At 26.8% G+C, this 10615-nt stretch overlaps 1 protein-coding gene across 1 annotated transcript; it reads right to left on the reverse strand.

The window, feature by feature from the left end:
- Positions 1-649: 649 nt before the first annotated feature.
- LOC119663152 (protein aubergine-like) lies at positions 650-7000 on the reverse strand (the record flags this gene model as incomplete). Its single annotated transcript, XM_038072818.1, has 9 exons — positions 6935-7000; positions 2847-2962; positions 2546-2702; positions 2317-2445; positions 2214-2240; positions 2113-2133; positions 1514-2007; positions 838-1030; positions 650-777 (listed from the first exon to the last, which is right to left on the reverse strand). Coding segments are annotated over exons 2-9 (1251 nt in total), but the record flags the coding sequence as incomplete, so codon positions are not given.
- Between the last annotated feature and the right edge of the window lie 3615 nt (positions 7001-10615).

Raw genomic sequence — 10615 nt, forward strand, 5'->3', positions numbered from 1 at the left:
TTTTTTGGTGGCGTGGTAATTGAAAAAACATCCCGAAAAGCACCTCGGTCCTTTTGGACGTAGGACGTATGTGATAGAAAAGTTTGTCGTGCTCAAATGAGAGTTTTAAAAATTGTAAATATGGTAAGTTTTGTTCCTTTGGATACCTACATAAAATAGTTATGTCTTCTAATAATGTACACTATCAAACTACATTATGATTTATATTATTATATTATACTATTCAATGTAATACAATTGAATATATATAAATTATATATATAAATTAAACATATGAATTACATATGTAAATTATATATATAAATTATATATATAAATTTTAACTCCTATGAGAAGCATAGGATCGTTATACAATTGTAAAGGATGCAAAGAACTATTTTAGCCTTATTTAAATCAGAATATGAACTCTTACTAAATTTTTTAATTTATAGCTATCAGCTTCCTACTGTTATAATAATCGCAATAGTTGTTAATAATAGTCGTACTATAATACTTGTACTACTTAACTACTGATAAATTGCTAAAACGGATTATAATAAATTATTAAAAGAATGGGAACTATTTGTTCCCAATTTGTTTTATTATTGTACATAATAATAATTGGTTTTATTTATAGTAATAATTGTATATATGTGAAACCTAAACTTACCGATTTAAAATATTCAGCAAATGAAACTTTTGTATCTTTCAATGAAAATGTCGATAGAGGAGAACTCGTAAAATCAACGTCAGTTATACGATAAGTTTTATTGTTATAGTCCGTCAACACAATAGAACCTAAAATAAAATAAGATCCATGTATTCATATGTATAACATAGATTATGTCTGTTGCTTACCTATAACTTCAGTCTTAAAAGCTTTTTGATAGTCTTTAGTTTCGACCGTTAGTTGACGAAGTATGGTGTAAAGAGTATCGGTGCGCATAACTTTATGTGTAATCTCAGTGCAGAGAAGAATATCCCGCTCATGTTGACGAATGGATGTAATATAACCTGGCCAGATTTCTATATGATACGGGTCAATGCTAATCTGTAAGTATACATATTAGGTGTGAAATAAATATATATTTATATATGATATATGTTTATTTTAAAATGAATATATCTAATATAAATTTGAGAACATTACAAAGTAAGAGTAGTAATATATAGGTCTGAATAATCAATGAATTTGATTCATAATTTGGGCAAAGGATTTTGATAAATGTTAAATATTCTGCTTCAGTTTGATTTTTAAAAAATTGTACTTTAAAGTAAACTTCTTGGATTAATCACAAAGATTTAATTTTCTTCGTGTCAATAATTTTTATAATTTATGTAATCATTTAGTCAATTAATCAACGCAACTGACTCAGCACAGAGATTAAAACGTATAATATCTCCCTTTGATCTCATTAAGTAATAAAACCTTAGCTTAAACATTTATAATTTATCAAACTAAAAATTCTTGTTAGTCCTAAGAATATTTAGTAGTTGCATTATTAAATATAAAAAAAATTGTATTCACATTTACCTTAGCATAAGGATCAAAAAAGTGACGAGCTATTTGTTGTAAATCCAGTCCACCCATTGATTGACGTAAGATTAAATTCAATACTTGGAACAGTTGAGCCTCATTTGCATCGACAATACCAACATGTTTAATTTTAATAAGCACTGTCTTTCCATCACGATACTCAGACGTTAGATGGAATTCATGATAATGACCCTTTTTAGTGCCTCTTAAATCATTAGTAGTAAAAAGCATTGTCCCATCAAATATATATCCACCAAGTTTTGCTTTATGTTGGAGAATTAATGTACGACGAACAAAGCTCATATCTATTTCCGGTACAAAATCTACTCTATATTGATAAATGTTCCATTCGGGTTTCTTTAAGATCTTGAAATAGTTCGTATCAACAGTAACATGGCGTCCAGTTTCACCCATTTTGGAAACACAAGTTTGTGGCCGTGTAAACAAGGAATCCAACAACGGTGTATGCGGGCCACCACGATTACGTCCACCTAATTAGAAACAAAAAACAAACAAAATTATGTATTAAACAAAAAAATTATGTTATATATAGTATTTTGTATTTTATTTATATTCTTATAAAATATTATAAATACCACGTCCTCCATGCCCTTTGCCTAGAATTATTTTGAAAGAAAAAATTTAAGAAATAATTGGTAAAGTGTTTAACTTAAAAACATATTTATTTCAAAATTACCTCTCGGCTTAGCAGCAACAACACCAACTATAGTAAATAATAAAAAAAATATTTTATTAATTTTCTAAAAACTAAATACAAAAAAGTTAAAAAAAAACATTACGATTAGCTATGGAATTTTCAATTTGAGTACAACTAGATGATGAAGTTGAAGTTGACGAAAATGACGACAAATTTGAAGGCGAGTGCGGGATAGGTGGAGATATTAAAATACGACGAATCAAATTTGGTACTTATATAGAAAAATAAAAATTAGAATATATTTAATACTTATTTTTACTTGGTTGAAATAAATGTACTAAAAATAAATAACATATATCGTGTCTTAATACCAGAATCATTAGAATCAGGCTTTGCAGCCTGGGGTGATGCTAATATTGCCCTTGGACGAACAGAAATTGAACCGCCGCGTGGCTTAAAGGTATCAGCAATTACCGATGGTCTATTAACAACGTTAACAGAAGGTGGAATCCTTGGTCGAAAAGACATCTATAATAAAATTTGATAATTATTGTGGTTTATATTTATTAGGTTTTATTTATTAAATATATTTTTATAATAAAATATTTTTATTATATATATTTTTTGATTTATTTTTTTGAAACTGTTCAAAAGTAATAATGATATACTAACCCTGGGACCCGTAAACGTCATGACAGGACGAATACCAACTTTTCCCATAAGTTGAGGTGAAGGAACACGAACACGTGGTCTTACGCTTGGTTGAAGAGACATTATACAGTATATACCTATATTAAAAAGAAGAAAATATTTATTTTTAAAATAAATGATATTTACAAATTTACGTTTTACTTCTTTTAAAACTATTATCAACAAAATAATTGAATGAGAGAAAATGTGATGTGATGAGGATGGATTAGATTTAGGATTATGGATTAGATATTTATAAAGGATTCAATCTACAATAATATTTTAATATAATGAATATATATGTTTTATACTAAAATGTTTTAATTTTATACTTAATTTTTTGGTTAATTGTTTAATATTATAGTAAATTTTTCAATTATAACATATTATAAAATAAAAAAATAAATTTTAATTATTTCATATGTTTGCTATTATATTGAAAAATCAACACAAAAATAATATACGAGTATAATTGTACATATAAGGATAGCAAAAATTTAAATTTGAATTAAAAATGGATTATTCAAAACTCTCCAATTTTGGTACAGTAACACAATGGGTCAATAGGAATAGGTGGATTTCTATAAGCACCGTCGTCGTCATAACCTAAACTTCAGCACATTATAATTTTTTCCAATCGTAATTATCTTAAATTTGATTAAAATATTTGCTAATTTTATGCTAATAAACAATTAACCAATAAAAAGATATTTATTAAAATATATTTTTCAGTCACAATTAATGCAAAATGCAATATGAATTTTTGTTAACAAAATATAAAGACTTATTAATAAAATCCTCAGGGTATACAGGGTGAAGTAGAAAAAATTCAAAATCGAATTGTCAAATCCAAGTTAAGATCAGTGGCACTAATTAGAAATAACTTGAAAGCCTAGGATTTTGAATTTACTAATATTTATGTTTAACTGTAAAAAATATACTATTGGTTTTTATGGAAACAAATTTTGTAAATCTATTGAGATTTATATCTGCAATAAAATCTAAGAAAAAGTTGGATAGCACAATTTTATACGATAATAATAAAGTCAGAACCAAAAACAAAACAATTATGAACAGAATTTTAGATACTTTTTATTTTTTCTAGAAAAAGTGGGTAAGTTTGTAAAAATTATCACAAGAATTGTATCAATATACAAATAATTTAATGTAATTTATATATAAAAATTATATATATAAGTAATGAATATACAAGAAATTTATATATAAATATTATATAAAGAGAAATATAAAAATACACTTTAAAAGAAAATAATTGTAATTTATGGTACATAAATTTATATAAGAATATGTATATATACATTGCGTATATTGTATATTAAAAATAGTATTTTAAATAAACGTTGAACTATAATATAATCAAGCCACAATTTATTATTAGAGAATTTGTGAAAAAAGAAATACAGCGCGTATAGCTATTAAGAATAAAAATATAATCAAAATGCAAAAAAAAAACATTATTTTAAATGTTATATAATATGTTGGTAAGTTTTTGTGTTGTAATAATTTTTAAAAAAAGAAATTGCTGGTTTAACAAAATTGCACAATTTTTAGCCTAGTACTAAGTACTAACATCCAATTGAAATACTTATTAACCGATAACTTGACAACGGTGTACAGTGTTCATTAAAATAATAATTAAAATTTAATAAAAATAAATTTGTATTTTCTTTAATTCTCTAAATCGAACGAATTACTTTATAAATATATGACAACATAAAAACTGACCAGGAAGCTAGTCTTTAAATATAACAAATCTTTTATTTCCGATTAAAATAATATATAATATAAAAAATGAATGTTATAAATAATGATTGCAAAAACTATCTTATTATCAATTTAATTTAATATATATCAAATATTTCCATTTAAACTTAAGGTTTTATTTACTTTATACAGCTTATTGCTATCATTATTAGCTATAGTTGCAAACTGTTACATATTTTAAATATATAAATACATACAAAAACTGATAATTGTACACTACTTTTCCGATTATTAAATATTTTTTTTATTAAAACAGAAACAGAAACAGAAACTTCGCTATGCCATTAATATTTTAATCAAAAAATACCTTAAAACTAGACGCTAATTTCGATATTTATTGAACATAAAAATAAAATACTGGCTTCTGATATAACATTCCTAACAATGGTCAGCAGAAAGATCGTGTTATATAAGCACAAACTGACTTCATAGAAATAATCTACCAAACATATAACAGATTTTTACTGATAATTCTTGCAAATCACGATATGCAGAGATGAATGGAGGCGTATTGTAGAGGAGGCAATGGTCCATCATGGACTGTGATGCCAAAATGATGATGAGGCGACCAAATTAACGGCAATTTAATATTTGTTCTTACTTTCAAATGTTAAAGGCATGTTACGCAGGTGATAAATTCATCGATTACCACAGCATTTATTATTGCTTTCAATGTATAAAGGCTACTATATAAAGGCTCACTTAGTCGGTACGTACCGTAAGAACTTAAGCCATAGAGAAATACACAATCAACCACACCTTTGTATTTGATAGGAACGGAATGAACAAAAGCGGCGAATTTTGTTAATTTCGTTCCTATCAAATAGACAGGTTTGGATGGTTGTGAATTTAAGTTCTTACAGTATCTACCGACTAACTCAGCCCTAAAGCAGTAATTAGTCTGTAAATTCCAATACACTGATTACAAAAGTGGTAATGTTATGCTGGATGGACATCTGTATAGCGTATATATCCCTACCAATTTGGAAAATAACTTTTTACAGTAATTAGTTTATAGCACTGCCGGAATAATTTTGATGCTAGCAATTAATATGATATCTAGTTAAAAAAATAAAATTGACATATTAATACATTAATAATAATTCACGGTTAGTAGAAAAACTAAGTTGCGCACATAAGAATTTGCGAAAATCAAAAAGCACATAACACACTAAACAACGAAAGGACAGATAATCGTAAAACAAAATGGCGGAAAGAAACAAAACGAAATGAATCGGGAACTTACGATGAAAGCGAACTCTACATACTACACTAGTTGCGAAAATACTTTAAAATTGTAAAATATTGTGAAATTATATTCGTATACATCAAACAAACACTTCAATAATGTTACTGAAGACTGATTCTTTCCTTATGGTAAAAAGTTTATTTCTACCATTAAATTAACGACTAAATAAATTTTAAGTACTACAGTAATTTAACATGTTTCATAGTACAAAAGCAAATAATGACACTGCATTTGTCCAGAAACTAATTGTAATAATCAACTAATATAATATATAATCTAGTTTATATACAGCACTAATATTTTAAATATATAATAATACCGTTTACTTGTAGATTAAGTTTATGCAAATGTTTTTTTTTTGAAAATTTCTTATATTTTTGTTAACAATTAGAATCGAATTAGACTTTTGAAAAAATACCTCAGCCAACTTCACCGAACACTTCACGTACTGAACTTGCTCTGAAAGTATTCCGAAAAAGAAAAAATAATTAGCAAAGTTAGGTGCTATACGTACGAACAGAGCCGAAAACTAACGAAGTAGTTACAATGCCGCATTTTTTTGTCTTCATAAAATTCAAAATGTCACTTTTACAATATTTAATATTAATTAACTATCTACTAAATCATATATATAATTTCAATAAAATACTAATTTAATGAAATCCAATGCAAAAATGAGCAGCTCACAAAATAATTAGCAATAAATACTTCAAACTATTATTTTTTTGAAATTTGAAAAAATTGTTATTGTGAAATTGTTTACAACAATACTTGAAACAAAAATTTAATAATATTTTTAAACAATAATATTAGCACTATTGTCCACAAATATAATCACACATATTTATACATTTGAAGAGTGAATTTAGTGGTACTTTAATTTAATTCTAAGAATCCACACTTTAAATCTATTAGAAGCATTTATTGATAGAAATGCAAATTAAACAATTTTGATCATTAAACTTTAGTAAAACTTCACAGATTGCAAAATTTCCGAAAAAAAAGCTAAATCATAACTATTATTAATTGCTCTCACTTGCAGCAATTAAAAATTTCCACGGTAATATTTTCGCCCACTTGCACTTCCGAAGTTCAACCGCGAATTAACTAATAAGAAGGCGCGTTATTTTCTTACAAGAAATCTTACAAGCGAATCAAATGCATAAAAACCGCATGAAACGGAAATGAAAGTTCAATATAAAATCTAGATATGACTCTTTCAATATTTGAAAAAAATAACTAATTAACAAATATAATTAATATAGCATTAAAATATAACAATTAATATTTGTTACAATAACACAACAAATACATATATATATATTATTTTATATATAATTTTTATAAAAATAATAAAATTAATAAAAATATTCAGCTTACCTTTAGTAATTTAGAAAGAAATTAAACTCAAACGTGTGTTGTAACTTGACAAACGCAAAAGATTGAATGAGAACCTATATTCAATTGCAATAAAGGAATATACTCGATATTTCAAAAAATGGCATTACCAAACTTGACCTAAAATCTATACACAAAATATCACAATTGACGTATAACAGATTTTATCAATTATACTGTGTGGAAGGTCCATATTTTGCCGCAAAGCAAAAGTATTATACATTATATAAATAATATTATCACAACACACATATATTATTTTTTAAAAATAAAAATTATTTTACTATATTCTTTTAAATAAACATTTCCTTTTGTTTAATTTAATTTATTGGTACTAGTCATAGGATAAAAATATTATTTTGGGCAAAGTTTTAAGTTACACGGTGGCATCAAACAGATTTTGGCTTTTAATAAGACTATAGTAATTAGTCAAGGTTGCTACACAACATTTATTTAAAGATATGCGAAATTTACAATAAATATATTTTTTAAGCCGTTAAGGCTGAATTTGTTGTACCGCAAGCAATCAGCTGATTCGTTCCACCTAATACTATATAGAGTATAACTACAAATTGCAAAAGAAAGATATTATCACCAAAATAAAAGAAAATAATAAATAATAAAAGAAAACAGAATATAATAAAACAATCAATATTTTACAAATATCCCGTATAAAATTAACAAAATTACGAAAAATGCGGTTACAACTCTTTAATAAAATGACAATACTTTTGACTTCTATTTCTTGATGAATTATTTCATAAATTGTGGCCTTTTTATAGTTCTTGCCGTCTAAAAATTTTACTATTTCTTCTTCCGCAAATACTTTAATAAAATACTTTTCCACTTTTTCAATCCAATTTTTGTTTTCCGTTTTTTTTTCATAGTTTTAGGTTTTCTTTTATCAACTGTGTTATTTGTAATAAAATTCAAATACCTATTGATAGTTAACAGCTGAAAATTCAAATCTTAAACTGCTTTTAAGAGGTCTGTTCCACGACCTTTACTCGTAGTACCTTTGAGTAACAATCTGTATACATAAGTGCGTTCCAACAGCAAATTTTCGAGTATATGAGAGCATCTGAGAGCATGTGAGAGAGCGTAACAACCTGTCGAAATTTGAAAATGCTACACAAAGTTTACTCGTACATTTTATTTCAAGTAAAATTTGAGTGATGTGTGAATCAGCTGATTTGGTTAGAATTTAAATTTTTGTGTTTCTTATTTGCGTGGCACTGGTGTGCTCACCAGATTTTACACAAACCTGTTTTATGAAAATCTGCATAATGAGCGAAATTTGGCACGCTCTCAGTTTGTGTTACGCTCTCAATTTGTACTTTACTTGTGTTTTACCTGAATTTTACTACGATTAGCTCGTGAAACAGACCTAAAATGTTTACGCAATGCTTAAAAGTGATGTTTCTTACTAAAAGTGATGATAAACTGCTTTTAGTAAGCTAAAAGTGCTTTTAAGTAGTTTTAAAATCGATTTTAAGAACCTTAAAACAAATTTTAAGGTTCGCATAAACGTGATGATCGAGTTAAATATAAAGGAATTGTTAACACAATAAGTAATTTCTTGGAATATTGAAATTACATCCTCATTGATTTGATGTTTTCTTGAAAACGAAACAGTCTTGCCGAAGTACACATAGCTGTAAAGGTTAGAACCAATTGAACATTAAATTAATTGTGTTCAATGGAATAAGCTGACACATTCTTATATGGCACTTACATTGGCCGAAAATGGCTCATTTTGAATGAGCCATTTGAAAGTGTTTACATTCGTTGTAATTCGTTTGTTCTCATTTCAAACAGCTGATTTTTCAACTTGCTTGTTGATTTGATTTTTGGCCTGTGCCAAAAAAATATTGCATGAAGGTTAAATATGCTTTCAAACCTTACAATACAAAACTTAAAACATATTTTTAACTTTGATTAATTACCTTTTGGGAAGTAGAAGTTCTAAAAAGAGGTACATCGTTTTCAAGAAAATGCAACCACCAAGCATTTGTTTACCTTTTTTTGTAAATATGTCAAAAACAGCTTTCTCAAACTGTCAAAATGCCATGAAAAGCTTTTATTGAGGGTATGTTCAATGGATTCATTTGCATTTGGAACATATGTGGAATGCATTCGAACGTCTTTCGTACAGAATGTGAGAAAATTGCTCATTTTCGCGCTTGAAATTTTGTATACAAGACTGAGCCATTCGCTACTCATTTTCGATTTATAACCAAAATGAGCCATTTTCGGCCAATGCGAACGCCATATTACTTTAAAGAAACAATTATTGATTCGAGGCGAACGTAAATGATTGAAAACAGAAAAAGTAAATAATGATGACAAAGTGTTACCCAATATAACATAAATACACAAACAACACTAGTTGAATGCGATCATCAAAAGTTTACACACAAAGAAATGGAATGCAATTGCTTAATGTTGGTATCAGCTGGTATAAAACTTTTCATACCTTTACGTCCAACACCCAAACTTGATCGATTCTTGTGTTTCCCCCTATTTGGATGAATAATCGAATATATTACTTTTCATAAGGTAGAATGGATCAGTTGATTTCCTACTGAATAAGCGGTGAATTAATTTTTAAATTTAGTTAAAAATCGATTTTATTTAATAAATTATTGGTAGAAAAACAAAACAAGAATAAAGACTTAGTTAATTTATTGAAATTAGATTGACCATATAACGCTGTTTCGAGTATTGCCAAGTACTCATCATTAGTATAAACTTTTAAAATTTAAATTTTAAATTTAAATATTTATATGCTTCTGTATTTGAAAAAAAAATATTTTTTAAATGCTTAATTCAAATATCCATAAATTTCACAGTACGACATGAATACCGAACCATATCACTTTTCATTTTCTTACGATTTTCATACGAAAATACCAGGCTCTGCATGTCATGGATATGGGTTGACAGATAAAAGTAGATGCATTATGACCAGTGGAGATATACACAAAAACTGATAAACTGATAAAACCTTCAACGAACTACGGCATTTAACCAGAAACAGAAACAGAGACAACTGGAGGCTCTATATAAATCCTTTATGTTTCTGATGGAATACGACTTATATATATATACTAAGAAAGATCAGCTGCTAAGTTTTATGAAACAATATATCAATTCATGAAAAACAATTGTAATTATCTGTTCCTTAAATCAAAAGAGCGATATGATTTGGAATTAAATTTTATAATTAACGACTTAAAAAAACGTCCATATGGTGTGAACAAAACTGGACTCCAGAGTAACAGTGGTATTAATGTTATTGTGCCCCAAGTACAAACAT

This window comes from Teleopsis dalmanni, unplaced genomic scaffold (genome assembly GCF_002237135.1).
Source record: "Teleopsis dalmanni isolate 2A unplaced genomic scaffold, ASM223713v2 unscaffolded_contig_0166, whole genome shotgun sequence".
NCBI classification, from domain to species: Eukaryota; Metazoa; Arthropoda; class Insecta; order Diptera; family Diopsidae; genus Teleopsis; species Teleopsis dalmanni.